Source organism: Fusarium oxysporum, genomic scaffold, assembly GCF_000149955.1.
Source record: "Fusarium oxysporum f. sp. lycopersici 4287 supercont2.40 genomic scaffold, whole genome shotgun sequence".
Lineage (NCBI taxonomy): Eukaryota > Fungi > Ascomycota > Sordariomycetes > Hypocreales > Nectriaceae > Fusarium > Fusarium oxysporum.
Genome location: NW_017264847.1, coordinates 112,173 through 131,942, shown reverse-complemented (window position 1 = coordinate 131,942; position 19,770 = coordinate 112,173). Strand labels below are relative to the sequence as shown.

Below are 19,770 nucleotides of genomic sequence, written 5' to 3'. Positions count from 1 at the left end.
TATTATTTGTGTTCCGTCTTATCAGTGCATAAATCAAGAAGTATTCGGACAAATCCCGCGGACAAGCTCCGATATAATTGTGGCTCGCATCACCGTTTGGGACTAGCCGAAAGAGTCATAATACCTCAATTGACTCAAGAAATCTGATTATGAACTTATTCCTTCCCATATACCTCAATGCAGAGGACAGAATGGTACTCACCAAGGACGAAAAAGCTCTTCACGACCAGGTAAATATCCTGCCTCGACGACAATTAGTTACCGCCCTCGCTACCCTCTCCGCGGCTTTACTACTCGTCACAATTGATCAAAATGGCATATCAGTAACTATCCCCACCATTGCGAAAGACTTAGACGCCGGAGCTACCATCTCATGGGCTGGCACATCCAGCTTGATCGCCAATACTTGCTTTCAGATGCTCTACGGAAGACTCTCTGATGTTTTTGGTCGCAAGGTTATTTTCGTATCTGCAGCGTTATTGCTCTGTGTGGCAGATTTGCTCTGCTCGTTGAGTCAGAATGCGATTATGTTTTACGTCTCTCGGGCCATCGCCGGTATCGGCGGCGGTGGTGTTCAGAACCTTGTCAACATCATCATCTCGGATATCGTCACTCTTGAGCAGAGAGGAAAGATTCAAGGAGTTGTTGGAGGCACCGTTGGATTGGGTAATGTGATCGGACCCTTCATTGCCGCCGGTATCATGCAAAAGTCATCATGGAGAGTGTTCTTCTGGCTTTTGACCCCGTTGTCGTTCATCACCGCGGTTTTGGCCTATATCTTTCTCCCCTCCAAGCCCCCGACCATTGGCTTTTGGGAAGGAATTTCCAAGATTGACTGGGTGGGTTCACTGGTATCAGGCGCTGGTATTGTACTGCTTCTGATCCCTATCTCCGGAGGTAAGACCCAAAGCTCCACGAAAGCTGATGTCACAAATGTTAACCATCATCAAGGAGGTTCATATTTCTCATGGGACTCGCCACTATCGATAAGCTTTCTTGCGGTTGGCGGTGCGCTGTTCATAGCCTTTATAGGATGGGAATGGAAGATGGCAAAGCTTCCAATGATGCCCAGTAAGAGGACCTGCCCGAAATGAGTTTCCAAGATGAATATGACTGATCATTCCAATTTAGTTGATATCTACAAGAACTCAAGCCTGGCTATCATGCTTGCCCAGAACTGTCTGCTCGGTGCTGTTTACCAGTCCTACCTCTACTACGTTCCACTTTATCTCCAAAACCCTCACCAGTACAGTGCGATCAAATCAGCAGCGGTTTACACCCCATTGGTGGCAGCGCAAATGATTGCTTCTATTGGTTCGGGACAATACATCAGTCGCCGTCTCCGATACGGCGAGGTGATCATATTCGGTTTTGCTATCTGGACTTTGTAAGCTCTTCACACTTCCGTTCCTGTTCGAATCAGTTGCTGACGCATTTATCAGAGGGGCAGGCCTTGCGCTACTATTTACAAGACATACTAGTCCAGCCGTTATCGCTGTGATATTAGCCATTGTCGGAACAGGAGTCGGGTGTATCTTTCAACCTACCCTGATCGCACTACAGGCACATTCTCCGAAGAGCCGTCGCGCAGTCATCATTTCTAACAGGAATTTCTATCGTTGTATTGGAGGCGCATGCGGTCTTGCTGTCTCTGCAGCAGTCCTCCAAGCTCAATTACGCGCTACTCTGCCAACTGAGTACAAGAGCCTTGCCAGCTCAACATACGTGCTTCCGGAGTCAATGCGCCAAGTTCCTACGGTTTTGGATGCGTACATGTCAGCTAGTCACAGTGTGTTCATATTGCAGGTTCCTTTGATTGGGCTTTGCTTGCTTGGCACGGCTTTTATCCGAGACCGAGGGCTTGAGCCGGTGAAGGATACGTAACGTGACAGTATACAAGATTTGCAGAAGACAAAGACTTATGGGCACCGCCTCTCTTCCAAGAGATCTTATGAAAGGAATCGGGATGAATACTCCATACCTACCATGCTCAGGGTGAAGTCACAGGCTGTAGCCAGAACTATTACAACGGCGCTACTTATTACACTAAAGGCTGTTACAACAACATTTAGGATATAGTAAAATATACGTAGTGAATTTCTTGCTGGGCCCGTAGATATGCCCATTGCCATGGTCTTTTACATGAGTCTTCTTTGTTATATTCACTAATACGATTTACGTACTAGCTAGGAGTATTATAGATTAGAAGGACTAGATGCCTCTATTCTAGTAACTTGATATTAAACTTGATAAGCATTTTCTGTTTACTCAAAAGTCCTCCTTTTTCGTTATAAAGTGGTACAAGACGGTATCCTCGATTTAGGCGATCCAGCCTGAGACTGGTCCAGGCGATCAAACCTCGGCCGGTTGAGTGATCCGCGAATCGTAACCTGGATAATACTGTCAGCATCACTCGGCACATTGTAGACTTACTCACCGGAGGATGCAGAGTTTAAGAATTATATTAGTAATTGCTTTGTCTGGAACAAACTGGTGTTTGTAACAAAAGTCACCAGATTCCTCGTCTTCGACTAAGTCATCCTCCACTTGTAGCCTGTGGTCGCTGTCACCATGCACGTGGAGTGTAGCCATAGTCAATGGTGAAAGGTCCCTGGTCTGTTGTATTATACCGTCCTTTGTAATCAGCTCAAAAGCTTGATCCTGAAAAACAAATATGGATACTTCCATAAGGGTGGAGTGTATTGGTAGACCGAATGGGACACCTTTAGCTGGAATAAAATAGCGGTCGGGCTTAAGAACCCACCCTGACTCATCAGCGAACATCCCTTCATTCAACATCATGCCCTCATCGATGTTGTGGCGGCTGATGGCAGCCATTTGGACCCCGTGTTTCCAAAACTGCAAGGGCTCGAGATTTGAAGAGTCAACTCGCGCTGAGTTTGGGGTGACTTGAAAGAAGAAGTCCCGGTTATGTCTGAAAAGTTGGTTTCGTTCGAGGTTTTCCATGGAAATGTCGTCAGTTGGAACGGACAAAAGTAGCTGGAGTCCCTGCTCCTGTAGGGAGAAAACGTGGGCGGGGTCCTTTGCGCCAATATTGTCAAATCCTTCAAAAGGCTTGCTTCGCATATATATCTCGAGTCCGTCCAATGCCTGTATAATGGGTATATAGCCCTTGTAATCCCGTCCTTCTCTTCGCAAAGTCTTGCCAAGACCGTCAGAATCAAGAACATCTTTGTGTCTAGTTGCTGAGAATCTGACAAGTATCCGGTTCCGAAGATCTTCTAATTTTGGTAACCGAAACCTCGGATCACAGCCTTCTAATGGTTCATCGATCAGACAGCCGTTCCACTCTTCCTTCATGATTCTGACCATCAGCTCTTGCTGTTCGGGTCTAGCGTAAACAGACATATTGACTATGACAGGTAGATCGCTGTGTAAGAAGGCAGAGCTTTTAATCACTTCACAAGCTTCTCTGAAGCTGAAGTGCCCGGCGAGAGTCCTTCTGTCTGTCACGATTGGTTCTGAGAGAGAAGTAGACCGACCTGGCTTGGAGAGTGTGATCTTGGGGGCCCCATGCTTCGGTTCAGTAATTTCCCTGGCAGGGCTGGAGCTTCGGTACAGTTTCTTCGTGATGGATCCGCCCTTTGCACTAGACGGTTGATACAACACATTTGAGTTCCCCTTTGCATCAGTCATGAAATCATCATCGCCATCCCAAACGTCAATGTCGATACATCGATAGCCAGCATAAAGGGCCTGTTATTCAAAGTCAGATCCGGTACAGCAGGGTGGATAGGCTAGAATATTTTACTTCTCGGATTGACCTTGAGGACGGGAGGGAATTCAATGACGTTCCTCGCTGGATAGTCCGATGGCTACTTTTAATGAAGTATTTTGAGATAGGTTTTGTGAGGTCCTTGGGAGGTAGGGCTTTGAGTGGATCCATATAAGACGTAAGCATAATGTGTAAAAAGCTGTCTAGGTCGGAAACGGAGTGACTGGTTGGCGAAACATCTTCACCCTGTGTGCGTCTAAGAAAGTCTGCGAACACAGACTTCTTTTTTGTCAAAGGGTATAGGCGGCGTGCATAAACCTTGAGCAAGATGCCGCATGCCTGCAGGGTGAGAGTTGGAAACCGGACAAAGATGTCAGAAAATGGCTTGTCGTCCTGTGGCTCAATGTGATCGGCCTTCTTGCGAGAGAAAAGGCGATCAGCGAACCTTCGAAAGCCAGAGGTTGACCCACGAGCGCTTGGTTTGGAGGCCCTTGAAGGCCCGCCATCATCACTAAGTCCAATAAGAAGATCAGTTCTAGAGAGACGAGGCCCTGTAGGAGTTGTGTGAAGAGCTAAATCCAGAGGATCATATTCAGGTTCGACCTGCTCACCAAGGTCAGTATTATGAGAAGGAGAGAATGACAGCAGAAAACACACAATCTCAACCAGCTCGTTTTGACATTTGGGACATGTCAGTCCATTTTCATCTCGATACCATTCAGCAGAGCATTCATGGCAAAAGACCACATCACGATCTCCATCATGCTGTTTCACCGAGTCAAGAGTGTCTTTCGTCAGCTGCGATATATCAGTCTCGGCCTCGGCAGACTCGTCACCATGCTCGTCAGCAAAGCCAATGTCCAGGCCAAGTTTGTCGTCTTTTTGAGATTCGATCTGTTCAGTTATGATTGCCAACCTCCCGTAGTCACAAGCGACTAGCTTTAAAGCCGGGTCAATGTCTCCCGTACGGTGTTCACACCCCTCTAACCATTTAGTCACAGCAGAAAACTCATTACTGTCTGTGTTTGAAGACCCAACTTCACCGCCAAGCTCGACCCTTGAAGATTTAGGCCAGGGAAGAGACCTGAGCGAGAAGTCGTGGACGTGCTCAAGGACGTGGTCAATCAGCTCTGGGGAGTCAGCATCACCCTTGACTTCGCAGAGAGGGCAACTCGTTACACCCATCTTCGTCTGCGCCGAAGATGATATGATTGCTGAGATGTCTTCCCCAATGGCTTGTGGATGAGTGTTATGAAGATGGTCCATCATTCCAGTCATGGTCGAATAGACTGAGCCCTCGTCACACAGAGGACATACCCAAACTGGTGGATGGTCCTGTCGAAAGTGCTGTTCCAGCATTGACCTACTACTGTAGTACACATCCGGGGAAGGGCATCCATCGAATATGCAGGTATAGGGGCGTATGTCTTCAGCCAAGTGTTTTCTACAGGATGAATCAGGTGTCAGGAACAAGCAGCCAGGGGAAATATCCTCACCTCCATCGGTTGTTGTTCTTAGCCTCTGATACAGGTAATGTCTGACAGCAACAAGGACACTGAACTAATTTTTGTTCATTATCAGATACTCTTGGGCGAGGATATCGAGCAGAAGCTGTGATCTGAGTAATGATTGTCATTGGCGTCGATTCGGTCTTCTGAGAAACGGGTTCCTTGTACTCGAGCTTGCTCTCAGGGACCGAAGCAGAGGTGACTGACATAGGTGCTGGTAGCGGCTCGATCGGCTGTCGAGGAGTGGGAGCAGATAAAGCCACTTCGGCAATCTTATCATCTGAACTAAGAGTTGGTGCAGAAGCCTGCTCTGCAACTTCAGGAACCGGTAACTCAAACCCAACACTTCTTTTCTTCAGGCCTAAAGAGTGTAGATGGGCTTGTATGAACCGATTTCTTCGCTTCAGGTTGGCCGTGACAAGATGACTTTGAAGTGGTGTCAACGAGTTCATCTTCTTTCGGAACTCGTCACCTTCATAGCATGGACCAGGCCCAGGTCGAAGAAGGATTATGGCTTCTAAGTGTTTCCTCAGCTCAGCGTGTTCTTCTGGTTTGAAAAGACGGTCGGCTTTGTGAAGGCGTGACCGACGCCCTGTCCTGCGAATAGCTAATGAAAGCGAGACAAGACTTTCCAAAGCCGAATCAAGATCTAATAACGCATCTTCAAGCGGTTGGTTAGTTGTCAGCAGACTCAAACAATCTTCCAGTGATTGAAACAGCATAACAAGGTTTCCTTTAACTAGGGAAAGATCAATCGGTCGTTCATTCAACCTCGCATCTAGTGAAGCCTTTGAAGGAGCCAAAGCGCCGATGCCGTCAATCCAGAGATTAAAATCTGCCAGGCGATACTCAAATCGCTCATCATGAAATGCTTCTTGATTGGACAGACCGGGGTCTGTTGAGCGAAAAGTCAAGCATAGTTGAAAAGCCTCAAGGCACTTGTTCGAAAGCTCTCGAGCATTCAAACTCATGAGATCCATGATTTTGAGGCCCAAAACGGGCGGGCTTTCTTGTTCCGATAGCTAGAAAATCGGGTTGTAGGAAAGAGGAGCAGGTCAGACGGCGACAAAATGGCCAGGACCCAAGGAATTGCTGTCGACATCGTCACGTGACCGCAGCAACAGGGATACTCAGCCTCACTCAGACAGATCATCGAAACCAAACCTTTGCTCCACATAGCTCAAAATAGCTCAGCCTTACCGTGACCAAATCATGCGACAGTCGAGATGTCGCCTGAACGGTTGAGCGCGTGCGAAATGGTCGCTGAAGTTGCCAAGCAGGTCTATGCTTTGGTGATGGAATGCGGCATTCGCCAACGACAACGAGTTGCGGGAGAAGTTGGAACGAGGCTGGGGCAAATTGCTCAAGAGTCATTCGCTGGTTACGAGCTTGAAGATGCGGCTGAGGAAGCTGCCGCAAAGTTGCTGCATACGCTGCTTGAGGTCTGCATGGTATGTTACTTGTCCTGAACCTGAGACATGGCTGAGATGATAGTTTCCGACTCCGGCGGGGAGCCAGACCATACCCAGGCAATCTTATATGCACATCATGACGCTGGCAAGACCAGATAACAGGTCAAGGCTGAAAAACTCTATTTCTATGTCCTTCATTGCCGACGATGCACTCCCATCCAAAGCGAAAAAGCAATGCGACGCGTTTTTGGCTAAGTTAAGCCAGGATGAGCCAAAGAAAAAGACTGGTCTTGACCAGCTCACAACAGGATCGGCGTTGCCAGAACCAGATGATTATCCTCAGCATGTCAGCAGAAATCTCTTCAAGGCTCTTCACCAGCACGCGTTTTGTCATCACGCGGAAATGCCGCAGCAGAAATCTTGGCTGGATAAATCCAAGAAGGTAAGGCCTCATCATCATAAGCTCGCCCATCCCATCAGACTCCACCTTGACGCAACGCCACATATACAGAGTAGGCATGCCCAATTCGAAGTTGTGATATCATCTGAGAATATGAGTTACTGGCAGCATTTGTGGCTGGGTATACCCATGTGAGTCTAATTCCCGAAAGGCAGTTGGTATCTGACTCATAGACGAAGGCAAACGAAAGGTCGTCGTGGTGCTGTCAAGTTTGCAAACGTTTCCAGTGACGAAGAGAGAGATAGTAAAATTTCTACACTGAAACGGATCAACTCGGATTACTTCTGTCAAGTGTTGAAACATCAACTATTTGCCAAAGTCAATCTCAACTTCGTCAAGGACGTCGGTCTTGTATCATTACCGCCACCCGCTCCTCTTGAACGGTTTCTGTGCCCAGGCCAAGGACTTCCACTGTCTCTGGTGGTCCAAAGCTACAAACTCACTGACAAAGACAAGATCTTACTTTCTCATGCAATTGCACATTCCTTCTGGCAATTCTATGAATCTGACTTGATGGGAAACCATTGGACAAGCGATGACATCTGGTTTATGCATGAAATGGACCATCAACAATCACCCAAAGATCAGCTTGCATTACGGGTATATATTTCACTCAACTTTGAAGGTCAGAAGAGGAATTCGGAGGATGAAGATAAGTCAATGCTAACGCACCCGTTTCCGCACATTCTCGGGCTGGGACTTCTACTCCTGCAGATCGGCCTTGCAAGGCCTATCAAGTCAATGGCGCACCTACCACTTACATCTCGACTAAACAGAGACCATGGTGCCGCTAGACAGCTACTTTCTGAGCTTGAAAAAGCGCAATGGGCGCGATCGACCCATCGCGACATCTTTGCAAGAGCCGTGGCGAATTGCTTAGATCCTAGAACATTCACCACTTCTAACCCGAAAGCCATGACAACGAAGAGTTCTACAAACGATAATCCTGTCACCGACACGGATGGAGGCGGCATAAGGCGGAAAGTCTATACTGAAATCGTCGAACCACTGTCAAAGCTCGTCAATATTGCCTTCAAAACTGATGCAAAATACGTATCCTACTTAGCAAGATGCAGGGAGGTCGAGAATCACAACAAGCTCCACTCTCAAGTTGCCTCGTTCCACACAGGCAAGACCGTCGTTCCAGAAGAATGGCTCGACAATCTGAAACATATCAGTATGCACATTGTGAGCCTGCGGGAGAAAAAGCCAGAGCACGACTTCAAGCCTGTTAAGATAGCGGTTCTAGATACAGGATGCGATGCAGACTTACCGTTTTGCAAGATACCAAGAAGGAAGAAGTCCATAAAAGCATGGAAAGACTTCACATGTGAGGAGAGCGAAGACACGCCTGGTCCAGACTCGATGGAAGACGAATACGGGCATGGCAGCCTGATGACTCGGCTGATCATGGAAGCTGCTCCGCTAGCTCACGTTTATGTGGTCCGAGTTGCCAAGGATGCTGACGAGCTCGAGTACAGCAGTGATCAAATATCCAAGGTGGGAGAATTAATTTGTTGGTTCGTATTCCAGACACTAAACAGCATACAGGCAATTCGATGGGCCGGACTTGAAGCAGAAGTGGATATCATCTCCATGTCCTTCGGCTTTCCCCACGACGATGATGCCATCTCTACAGCGATAGAAGAGGTTGAGCGAAGTCGCGAAATCATATTCTTGGCTAGTGCTGGTAACAACGCGGCTTACCAACGGGAAGCCTTTCCCGCGAGACATCGATCGGTTATATCGGTCAGAGCAACAGACTGTCAGGGTACCTTTAATGCCAGTAACCCTCCAATCACTGATCGAAGCACTATTGCTCTCGGCACATTCGGGGACAACCTACCAACCCGCCTCAACGACGAGATCGCCAAACGCTTTGGCCCTCATATATGTCATCCTGGATCATCGATAGCGACAGCCGTGGCTGCTGGTATAGCAGCGTCAACAATAGGTTACGCAGAAGTTCTTTCGACAGTTCTTCCCATACCAACAGAGCAAAGCCCGGTAAAGTGTTTGAAGAGAACCGATGGCATGAGAAGATTGTTGGAAAAGATGGCACCGGATCAGACAGGGCATAATAGATTTATAAATCCGATATGGTTTTGGAGTGAGAAGGCAGACGCATGGAGGGCATGGGCTGCTATGTATGATGCAGTATCACCATTCATGTACAGATAAAAAGACACAAACCAATTCTCGCATTCATTTCCTGTTGGAGCCTCGTGACGTAGAAACAAATATAAGTCTATGCCTTCGCTACGAGACAGTATTCCCCATCTCCCAGACCTTCCATCTCGTACTTTGGCGCCTCGTCCTCCTCTTTATCAGCCTTCAGAACTTCTGCAGTGACATCAACGACTTCCATAGTATCAGACTCTGGTCTATCGGACATGAAAAGCTTGCGGTGCGAAAACATCTCCGAGCTAACGTTGCCGCTGCCTCGAACGCGGATGGCGTGGAGACGATAAGCAAAAATGATGCCCACAGCAGTTTCGTAGGAATCAGTTTTGGAGCTCTCTTTTCCACCTGAAATACCAGCGCCGACTTCGATGGGCACGGGTCCCGCTGGCCCCGAGCCTGACAGTGAGGTATTATGTCCAACCCCCTTCTCTTTCGTCACCATAAAAGAAGAAGTGGCAACCCTGAGTCCGGAAATAAAGTAAACGGTTCGCTTTCCAAGAAAGCCAGAGTCGATATGCTCTCTAACAGCCTCCGTGTTGACGATACTCTGCAAAAACTCCTTCGTAAACGGCGCCGCTAGAGATCGAACTTCATGATCCACAGTTCCATACTCAAGAGCGTTGCGCCGACTAGTCTCATAGCCGATAGAAGCAGAAGCAAGCTCTACAAACTTGGCAAAGAGATTAACTCCAGCTGTTCGCGTGACATCATTTGAGTGAGAATGGTTCGCCTCGATCAGAGTTTGCACTTCAGGAAGCGTGATTGCGTCGGTGCGGGGTGATGCAAGGGTCTGAGTCGGACGACTGGGATGAGGGATGACAGCGCCAAGCTGGAGGGGTCCGTCGGGAGTGAAGGTGAAGTCAGGGGCGAGAAACCAGGACTTCATGATGAGTAGGTCGTGATTTTAAGCTCAAGGGATTAGTTACTCAGTGAACTCAGATCGTGAGAAGGCTTTGCTTCCGAGAGGGCTGGGCTGACAAACAGGCAAACCCCGCCTGCAGCCTGACTATCCGTTGGCTGACAACTCAGCAGTCTGCCTATTGACATTCAGCCTCGGTGTATGGGCACTTAACAATGAACGCCTCCCAGTCACATCTTATCAAAAATCCTCTTGAATCTCCCTAGATCCGATTGACAGTTCTATACGGGATTTCAGATGAACTCACCCTTTAATGTCTTGGCAATGACAATTGCATGAACTTACCCTATGGCCCGTGTGCCCTGGCTAGTCCCAACGTGGCGTGGCATCCCGTCGTCTCCCCTGTCCTCGATCTCAATCGCTATAAAAAGATTTTAACGTGGGCCAAAGAATCCGCTAAGGGTTTCACCGTGTTACATTTGGTGGAAAATCCGCCAATTCTAATTCTTAGCGACAACTGGAATCGCTCTTGGCTTCTAGAAGGAGGAGATGACCGAAGACGTTAAAGTTCGTATTTACGGATACTTGCAACCGGCTCAACGGTTTTTGCTCCACTTCCTCGATAACTTCTTTTCTTAGTGGACGGCATCTCCCGCATGCCGGTATTCTCAGATGCCGCTAAACGGTAGCTCCGGAAAGGAGAATAACCCATGATACACCATTACAGGGGACGAGCCTCGCAGCTGATTGCTATTTAAGTTACTGTCAGTCCTCCGAGCAGTTCAGTCTACCAGCCAAGCTCGTACTTCGTTACCCCAATCAGTCATTCGTTCCAACACATTCGCTTTACACAAAATGCTCGCCCACTCATTCCTCGCCAGCCTGGCTCTCGCCGCCCTATCCATCGCCAGCCCCGTAGCCCGTGCAGAAGGCTCATGCTCCGATCCCGTTGTTCGCAAAGAATGGCGCGAGCTCACCAGCGCCGAAAAGACAGAATATCTCCGCGCTGCAGTCTGTCTTCGCAACCTCCCCAAAAAGGCATACAAGGATGTCGACGATGTCACAACACGCATGGACGATCTCGTCTATACTCACTTCACTCTCAACACGGACATCCACTTTGTCGCGAATTTCCTCCCCTGGCATCGTTGGTACGTCCAGCTTCATGAGGATATGCTTCGCGATGAGTGCGACTACAAGGGCGTTCAGCCATACTGGGACTGGACGATTGACGCTGATAAGAACGACGTCGTCAATTCTCCCCTCTTTGACCCTAAGACTGGATTTGGTGGTGATGCGAAACTCACTGGCAGTAATGTTCCTGGCTTCAAGCGCTGTGTCGTCGATGGACCTTTTGCCAACACGAATCTTACTTTGGCTATGGGATGGCCTGACATGAACACTCCTGGTAACCGTCTTCACTGCTTCACCCGCGAATTCAACGGTGGTCTTGGCAAGGATGAGGATGGTAACCAGATCCTTGGTGATATGCAGGCTACTGCCTACAACTCTCGGGTCATGGATACCATCTATAGCTTTGACAACTATCACTCTATGTCTGATATGCTTGAGGGCTTGCCTCATGCTCAGAGTACGTCATCTCCACGCCCTTTCGGTTTGAAAATATTAACATGTCAATAGTTCACAGCATCATCTTCGGTGATATGGGCCCCGCTACTTCACCAAACGAACCCCTCTTCTTCCTTCACCACGCTAATGTCGACCGAGTCTGGGCCAAGGTAAGATACTCCTACTTCCCTCTAAATTTTCCTATTTGCTAATTATTCTTTAGTGGCAAGGTCGCAACGCCACTCGTCTGGCTGACTATACTGGCTTTAACGATCCCAACAAGTGGAACACTGCCGAGATCAACGATAGAATGCCTGTTATGCGTCTAGCTGATGTAGAGCCTGTGGTGAAGGACTATATGGATACCCGAGCTGGCCCGCTGTGCTATACCTACTCATCCATGTAGAACATTGAATAGTAGTAATATCTAATACTGTGTTAGAATAAACATATAATTCAGCGATGCGTGATTTAATAGTTGTATAAGCAGCAGTAATTGTCAATTGTCTGATACTAGTAGTCCCTAAGACTCGACTTCCTAGATGCCACGCCGAGCTATAACCAAGTGATATTAACCCTCTCAAAGTTTCTTAAAAGCCTCCACAGTCACCAGGGTCGCAACGAGAGGGAGCATGGTAACCAATCTAAGGGCATCGAGGGTTAGTGCCACTTCCTCCAAGACGAGGATTGCCGATGCACTTTGACCCAGACAATGTTCCCACTCTGCCATACTCGTACGGCAATTGATAATCGAGTTTAGAGCCTCCACAATCCGAAGCTCCACGCACGATATGCTAATGTATTGTTACCGCAGTTGGTACAGCCTTGTCGTTGGAACCCCACTTGCAATATGTCAAACATTCATTCAACGTCAATTTCAGCTAATCGGCGAGGATCGCAATAGGCAGAACCGGTTAACCGGCACTGATTGAAGTCTTGTAGTTACGTGCGCACGAGACGCAATCAGAGGCTAGTATTTCGAGTTTGACTACCTGTCATAAGCTAGCAAGCTGAGCAAGACTTTGATACACTTGGTCCTTGATACATCTCTTATTTCTCCGCGTCAAATATGACCTTTTGAACTTTCATCGAGTCGAAAAGCTCGTAGCCTTCAAGAGCATTACTCAACGGCATTACCGTCGCGGTCATGAAACTAGACAGGTTAGTTTAGTCATATTGACTTGCATAGCCACTTACTCTAGGAGATGCTGCTTCTTTGCCAGCAGCTTCAGAGAGTTTTCAAAGATGCCTAAGGATAAAAGTCAGAAAGTGACTCCCAGCGCCCGCGACATGAACTTACTCCTGACCGGACATCTGCCCATCTTAATAGTCAGGTTCTTCCCGTAAGCCTGATTGCCAGTCCACGGAATCTCCCCATTGTGAACACCGACACTAGAGATGATGCCCCAGGGTCGAAGAAGCTTGAAGCCCATATCTAGAGCTGAGCTATGTCCAACAACTTCAATGATCACATCAGCGCCACGACCGTCACTTAATTCCTTGACTCGCTTTTCCAGATCATCTTTCTGGGTGAGGTAATTCCATGGTTCGGCACCAAGACTCTTGGCAAGTGATAGTCTAGACTCGATACCGTCAACTGCGAGAATAGCCTTGGGCTTATACTCCAACGCGGCGATGAGCGCACATATGCCCACTGGTCCGCAACCGATCAGAACAACGATACTATCCTCCACTTGCTCTTTACTCAAATCCTTCAGACCATTAGATGCAGCATAACAGCCAGTTGGGAAGATATCTGCCATCAGGCATAGTTTCAGGTCGTCAATCTCCTCAGGAGCCTTTACGACAGTACTTTCAGCATACGGAATTCTCACGTACTCAGCCTGCGCTCCATCAAGAGGAACAGTGCCAAAGAGAAGACTTTTGTCACATCGTGACGAGAACCCATGTTTGCAAAAGAAGCACTCTCCGCAGCTCACGGTGAAAGGGCTTACGATCGCATCCCCGGGTTGGAGTTTGGTGATAGCAGAGCCAACTTCATCGACGACGCCCGTGAATTCATGGCCCATGATGAAGCCGGTTCCGGAAGGTTGGTGGCCGCGAAAGACATGAAGTTCGCTGTGAGAAGTAAGTACGTGATAAACTGTATCGTTTTGACATTTTGTTCAAACCTTCCACACAAAGCTGTGTACTTAACCTTTACAACGATATCGGTTGGGTCTTGAATTGTGGGTTTCGGCCGATCTTCAAGAGCCACTTGCTTGACTCCTTTGAATACGACGGACTTCATGACAGCTGGGAGAAGATATGATCCGAACTTGTGGAAGAAAAGTTAGGTGACTTCGACAATGATAATGTCAAAGGAGTCTTATGATAGTTCCTTCTATAGGTAGGGTCTTCGGGCTGTAGAGGAAATAGCTACCCCGCATCAAGTGTCTGGTAGAAGGTTGTCAATTCGATGAGGCCGAGGTTCCCGGCTTACCATTTTTGGACTAATAACAAGAGACGCCACCGATGGTGACCTCAAGACTCCACAATGTAAAGCAACCAGAGCACCGTATTAAACTATAAAACAACTTTAACCTAAATCACTGCTTTCTCACTAATTTCGCTTTATCTATTCTTATAAATCAGTATACAAATTCTTTTTAAGTTTTTTTCTATTAATTATTTTTGAAATAAGTTTAATAGTTAAATAAAAACTATGGCTAATTATATAAGTTAATAATTATAATTATATAATTATATGCTATTTTATATAATATTTATTAAAATAATATAGCTATTATATTATAAGTAAAAAAGATTAAAAGTTAAGTTAGGAAGAATATTTTAAAATTATAATAAATAAACCAAGTATAATATAATGTGGATAAACACCATTGCATTATGCGGCACGGCGTGGCAGCGAGAAAACAATCGAATTACTTCTTGACTACGGAGCCGCTGTCAATACTGTTTCAAAGAATAAGTAAACGGCGGCTGACCTAGCCTCTCGTTTTGGGCACAAGCCTTCGTTGACCAGTCACTCTCTCACTGAGGTTCTATACATTGCGTTGGCCAAGGGATATTTGCCTATCGCTCAAAAACTGTTCAAGGATGGTGCAAGTGTTGGCTTGAGGGATATGAACGGACGACCAGTCTTATACTATATGACTAGGAATTTCACTTCGATGTGGCAGAGTTCAAGCTCCTATAGACCTAGCAATTAAGTATCCGCAGGCCACCTTTGATTTCATTCAGTCTCACATGAGTGAATCGACTCTAAGTATCAGCTAAAAGCCGTCACTGCTCAGCGCCTTAGAACGACAAACTGAAAAAATAAACTGGATGGAGGTGAACAAGGCTATCTCAGGTTCTTGGGCTGGCTATCAGGAGTATATCATCTGGAAAGCTGGCGACAAAGATGACTTTGCTATCAGCATATTCAAACACTCATATCCAAAGTCTTAACCAGCCACCTTTTCGAATAAGGGTGCGGATATATGGGGCGGGTTCAAATTTTCAGGATTGTTCGATTACGGTTATAAAATTTGTTTTATAAAGCTTTAGGGAAACTGGAGATGGTTGTTTCGCGGTGAAGTGGATTTCGGTAAGCGATATGTTAAGAGGCAATGGAGATACAACAAGAAGTTAAAGCGTCAAACGTTTTACCTGGAACTGAGGAGTGAGCGAGAAGAACAGAGGGGACTAGCTAATTAGTGGAAAATTTCGAATTTTAGTAAAACATTATTGGTGGAGATTGTTAGGCATGTAGGTGCCTCAGGCACCTTTAACATGATGCGGTATAAAATAGCTATTAGAGCTATAATATTTATTGTAATTAGGAGTAGCGTTGTATATCTACCAAGCTAAATTATTACTAATTTCACTGACAAGATGAAGCTCCAATTCCTGATGCTTGGTTTGGAAGCTTCCTCTGCCCTTAAATCTGTATATGCGGCAAGTGATAGTAAAGCGACTCCTTATTTTCCCATTCCAACCAACGCGCCCAAGACATGGGATCATCCAGGAGTTTTTGTTTCTGGGCCACAGCTTGACCACATTGCCAAGAAGATCGAGGCTAAGGAGAATCCTTGGACGGAGGCATTGGATTCCATGCTAAACATGTCGTACATCTCGCCTACGCGAACGGCCGAGCCATATGAGACGGTCCAGTGCGGACCGACATCGACACCCAACATTGGGTGTTATCAGGAGCGCGAGGATTCCATGGCGGCATATATGAACGCATTGGCATGGTGGATCACGAAGGACAAGCACTATGCTGAGAAATCCATCCATTATATGGATGCCTGGTCTAGCACGATCCAAGGTCACAACAACAGCAACGCACCACTGCAGGCGGCCTGGTCGGCCGCTAATTGGGTACGTGCAGGTGAAATCATGCGCTCGAGCTATGAACACTGGTCCAAGAAGAGTATCAAGACGTTTTCTGACATGCTACGACACGCCTACATCCCCATCATCGAGGACGGCGCCCCGCAGAAGAATGGAAACTGGGAACTAGGTAGGTCCACTACTTCTGTATTACTGTCACTAGCGGATCTGCTGACGCTCGTAGTGATGATTGAGTCTACCATAGGGGCTGCCGTCTTCCTTGAAGATGCAGCTCTCTACGAAAAGTCCTTGGAGTTGTTCTCCGGCCGGGTTCCCGCGTACATCTACCTGACTTCTGATGGGAAGTATCCCGTGCAAGGCCGTGGTGGGATCAATACCACCGCGGAGATTATCAAATTCTGGCACAATCAAAAAACCTTCCCAATTAGTGGCATCACGCAGGAGACCTGCCGAGATTTTGCCCACACCAGCTTTGGCATCTCATCCATCTCTCACATCGCCGAGACGCTGCGTATCCAAGGTATGGACGTGTGGAGATCCACGGACGTTGGTGTGCGTGTTAAGGCGGCCCTCGAGCTACACACTGCACTGGATTCAAAAGAGAAACCCATTCCTAAGTGGCTGTGCAATGGCACTATTCCTGACACTATGAATCCAAGTTAGTGCCTATACTATCATTAAGGATGTTAACTAGCCCGCTAACTTCAGCAGTGTTAGAGCCAGCTTATAATGCACTGGCCTTTAATTTGGGTCACAGAATGCCTTTTACTAAGAACGTATTATTGAGTCAGCGTCCAGCGGGCATTAGTGGACATCCACTATTTATTGGATTCGAGACACTGACAAATGCTAAAACGCCATTTAAACTATAAGGATATCACGCACGTACGGCCAGGCAGCTCTTTACGGCGACGGTCGCTCTGGCAATGGACTACCCTTCGGTCCTGTGGTTGCATGCCCAAGCTGGCATAAGAAAATACATCAACATCAAGACGCTGCCAAAGAGGCATCCACTCGCAGCTGTCAAGGTGTCGATGAGTCGAAGATACGTGTCGCCGCTGAAGAATCTAACTCTCTCACATGATGGGAGCGGAAGCGGCTGGCTTAATGCCAGCAATTAATTGAAATGACTCTCAGTCCTAGTCCAAGCTTTGACGTTCGGCACGTCCATGTTGATCAGACCCGGAATGAGACACTTGAGTGGGTAGGAAAATTCGTTTGTTTGTTTGTTTGTTTGTATATTTTTCGTCTGGGTGGCTGTAACGAAGCCAGATCTCCTACTGGAGCAAAAGACGTGCTGAGCTAGCTAGGTACAGGGAAACCCCGCTTCCTTCACCATCCAGCATACCAATGGCACAAAAGGTGCTGTATTTCTCAAGCCCGTCACCCGTCAGCGGGTTCGGGGGCAATCTACTGTCGAGCTTTTTCCACCGACCAGAATTCTCTCACGCATCACTACATCTGCTGACGCAGTCCACAATCTCCAGTAACCAAGTTGTAGCTCGTAGTCGACTGTCGTGGCGGCAGGGAAAAACCTTGGGAAGGAATCAGAGGCCGGCGGTGCGGCTTGCCTTCAAAGGGGAAAAACCCATCGCAATCGGCGTCGTTGATCGGGAGGATGTCGCTACCGATGCCACGGGCACCGTCCTCCGATATCTAAGGCGTTCTGGTTCTGAGGTGCCGCCATTAGATCCGACAAAGGTGTTGTCAGAGAAGGTGAACTCTCCAAAATTCCTTCTCTGAAAACTGCTGTTAGGGAGCCGATGGCGTCCCCGCAGTATTGTGTGGCCGAGTAGCCCGTAGAAAATCCCGCTCCTAACAGTGCACTAACAGTGCGTGCCAAGAAAGAATTTTTACAGGGGAGAGTTGGTAGGAAAATTCGAAAATCAGCCTCGGCTTGCTTAGGGTAGTCCACGTAGTTATGCCGAGGCATGTTTCCTCAATAGGAAAAGCCTGCCGCTGAAGTTGGCAGCCTTGGAATACTGTTTATATATGCAAGCTTACGATTCATTAAATATACCTTCTAACTGTTGTAAAACTCTTGCTATCTCCAGAAACACCTCCAAAATGCCCCCTGCGGTTCACCAAGTCCCCTTCGCAGACCCCCCGTGGCTTAGAGGCGCCCCGTCGCCGTACTTCAACGCGTCGCATCGCAGATTCCAGGCTGCTTGTCGCGAATTCGTCGATGAGAACCTAAACAAGAATGCCCTGGACTGGGAATCAGCAGAGGAGGTACCATCCAACTTATTCGAGGTCTTTGCAAAGGGTAATTTCATCCTGCCGTCTTTGCCAGCGCCTTTACCTGTAGAATGGCTTCGAAAGCTAGGCATAACTCATATGCCCGGCCAGGTACCTGTGAAGGAATGGGACACTTTGCATACGATGATATATGCAGATGAGGTATGGCACCCCACGGGTGCATTATCAATCGAGATGCTGACTGTATTGAACACTAGATGAGCCGCTCCGGCCTTGCTGGACCACCTGGCTCCATCACCACTGGCGTTGCTTTTGGTATCCCCCCTCTGTTGCATTATGCAGAGCCTCAGCTACAAGAAAGATTTCTCCCAGATCTCTTAGTCGGGCGAAAGAGAATCTGTATTGCTATTACGGAGCCAGAGTGGGTTCAAGATATCACTCAATGAGAGCTTTACTGATCTCGTCTCTAGTGCTGGCTCTGACGTCGCCAACATCACCACGACGGCTACTCTGAGTGGCAACGAATATATCATCAACGGGACCAAAAAGTGGATTACCAATGGAATGATGGCAGACTATGCTAGCATGGCAGTCCGAACTGGTGGGGAAAACTCTGGAGGAAAAGGCATTTCTTTAATCTTAGTCCCGCTCAAGGACCATCCTGGCGTGACAAGGAGACGACTTAAAGTTGCGGGGCAGATTGTGGCGGGAACTTCCTTTATCGAACTTGATGATGTGAGAGTCCCACGGGAAAACCTGATCGGGCGTGAGAACGAGGGCATGAAGTACATCATGCACAACTTTAACCACGAGCGTATGTTTATCTCTGTTGGTGTCACCCGTCAGGCTCGAGTTGCCCTGAGCAGCGCCTTCGCTTATTGTCTTCAGCGCAAGGCATTCAACAAGGTGGGTTTAGAAGGTGGAGTGGATGTGATTCACAGCTGACTTTGTCAAGACTCTCATGGAACAACCCGTGGTACGTCACCGACTGGCTAAGTGTGGTGCAATCCTGGAAGCGCAATGGTCCTGGGTAGAATCATTTGCATACCAGCTCTCCAAGATGTCTAAGGAAACAGCAGACCAAGAACTCGGTGGTCTGACCGCTCTGTGCAAAGCCAACGCTGGCATTGTTCTTGACGAGTGTGCGAGATGCGCTGTTCTATTGTTCGGCGGCAACGGTTATACGCGTACGGGCAAGGGCGAGATTGCGGAGAGTAAGCTATTCAGCAGATGCTTTTATACCGAGACAGAGAGCTGACACGACGATATAGAGATTTATCGAGAAGTGCCTGGGGCCAGGATTCCTGGTGGAAGCGAGGATGTTCTGTTGGACTTGGCGATTAGGCAACTAACTAAGCAGTTCCGTGCACAACTGGCCAAGGAGACAACCCAAGCCAAGATTTAAACCTGCTGTCCACTGAAAGTGGCACCGGCAGAGAAGGGGTGAAGTATGCTTTGGAAGCATTGACTAAGACCAAGACTGTTATGTTCAACCTCACTTCTTAGTTTAAGAATCTAAACTATTACCCTGCTACAGCTTT

The 19,770-nt window shown here is 47.7% G+C and overlaps 8 protein-coding genes across 11 annotated transcripts; 5 read left to right on the top strand and 3 right to left on the bottom strand.

Moving 5' to 3' along the window:
- Positions 1–167: 167 nt before the first annotated feature.
- FOXG_16986 (uncharacterized protein) lies at positions 168–2,187 on the top strand. 2 transcript variants are annotated; one of them, XM_018397011.1, is made up of 5 exons: positions 169–230; positions 456–897; positions 952–1,071; positions 1,132–1,387; positions 1,443–2,187. In XM_018397011.1, the coding sequence occupies exons 1-5, from the start codon at positions 192–194 to the stop codon at positions 1,882–1,884; spliced, it is 1,299 nt and encodes a 432-aa protein (XP_018257831.1). In that variant the 5' UTR covers positions 169–191; the 3' UTR covers positions 1,885–2,187. The 2 variants fall into 2 exon arrangements, with proteins under 2 accessions (XP_018257830.1, XP_018257831.1); XM_018397010.1 differs by having other exon boundaries at positions 168–897.
- FOXG_22646 (uncharacterized protein) lies at positions 2,090–6,290 on the bottom strand. Of its 2 annotated transcripts, none has more exons than XM_018403051.1 (5): positions 5,233–6,290; positions 4,394–5,180; positions 3,773–4,342; positions 2,438–3,717; positions 2,090–2,390 (listed from the first exon to the last, which is right to left on the bottom strand). In XM_018403051.1, the coding sequence occupies exons 1-5, from the start codon at positions 6,222–6,224 to the stop codon at positions 2,222–2,224; spliced, it is 3,798 nt and encodes a 1,265-aa protein (XP_018257828.1). In that variant the 5' UTR covers positions 6,225–6,290; the 3' UTR covers positions 2,090–2,221. The 2 variants fall into 2 exon arrangements, with proteins under 2 accessions (XP_018257828.1, XP_018257829.1); XM_018403052.1 differs by having other exon boundaries at positions 3,773–4,339.
- Positions 6,291–6,417: 127 nt separating this feature from the next.
- FOXG_16982 (uncharacterized protein) lies at positions 6,418–10,391 on the top strand. Of its 2 annotated transcripts, XM_018397008.1 has the most exons (4): positions 6,418–6,695; positions 6,739–7,247; positions 7,296–8,616; positions 8,668–10,391. In XM_018397008.1, exons 1-4 carry the CDS (start codon positions 6,471–6,473, stop codon positions 9,295–9,297), a joined length of 2,685 nt encoding a protein of 894 aa, XP_018257826.1. In that variant the 5' UTR covers positions 6,418–6,470; the 3' UTR covers positions 9,298–10,391. The 2 variants fall into 2 exon arrangements, with proteins under 2 accessions (XP_018257826.1, XP_018257827.1); XM_018397009.1 differs by having other exon boundaries at positions 6,418–7,247; positions 8,668–9,376.
- Positions 9,152–10,454, bottom strand: FOXG_16981 (uncharacterized protein). The gene has a single exon (XM_018397007.1). The coding sequence runs from the start codon at positions 10,184–10,186 to the stop codon at positions 9,365–9,367; it is 822 nt and encodes a 273-aa protein (XP_018257825.1). The 5' UTR covers positions 10,187–10,454; the 3' UTR covers positions 9,152–9,364.
- Positions 10,455–10,967: 513 nt separating this feature from the next.
- On the top strand, positions 10,968–12,177 carry FOXG_16980 (uncharacterized protein). Its single transcript, XM_018397006.1, has 3 exons — positions 10,968–11,750; positions 11,801–11,898; positions 11,952–12,177. The coding sequence occupies exons 1-3, from the start codon at positions 11,015–11,017 to the stop codon at positions 12,132–12,134; spliced, it is 1,017 nt and encodes a 338-aa protein (XP_018257824.1). The 5' UTR covers positions 10,968–11,014; the 3' UTR covers positions 12,135–12,177.
- Positions 12,178–12,615: 438 nt separating this feature from the next.
- Positions 12,616–14,135, bottom strand: FOXG_16979 (uncharacterized protein). The gene is made up of 4 exons (XM_018397005.1): positions 13,861–14,135; positions 13,029–13,807; positions 12,926–12,977; positions 12,616–12,881 (listed from the first exon to the last, which is right to left on the bottom strand). The coding sequence occupies exons 1-4, from the start codon at positions 13,977–13,979 to the stop codon at positions 12,779–12,781; spliced, it is 1,053 nt and encodes a 350-aa protein (XP_018257823.1). The 5' UTR covers positions 13,980–14,135; the 3' UTR covers positions 12,616–12,778.
- Positions 14,136–15,521: 1,386 nt separating this feature from the next.
- Positions 15,522–17,270, top strand: FOXG_16978 (uncharacterized protein). Its single transcript, XM_018397004.1, has 3 exons — positions 15,522–16,199; positions 16,254–16,688; positions 16,742–17,270. Exons 1-3 carry the CDS (start codon positions 15,569–15,571, stop codon positions 16,900–16,902), a joined length of 1,227 nt encoding a protein of 408 aa, XP_018257822.1. The 5' UTR covers positions 15,522–15,568; the 3' UTR covers positions 16,903–17,270.
- Positions 17,271–18,045: 775 nt separating this feature from the next.
- On the top strand, positions 18,046–19,769 carry FOXG_16977 (uncharacterized protein). Its single transcript, XM_018397003.1, has 5 exons — positions 18,046–18,430; positions 18,487–18,650; positions 18,700–19,135; positions 19,185–19,443; positions 19,501–19,769. Exons 1-5 carry the CDS (start codon positions 18,098–18,100, stop codon positions 19,632–19,634), a joined length of 1,326 nt encoding a protein of 441 aa, XP_018257821.1. The 5' UTR covers positions 18,046–18,097; the 3' UTR covers positions 19,635–19,769.
- Position 19,770: the final 1 nt, after the last annotated feature.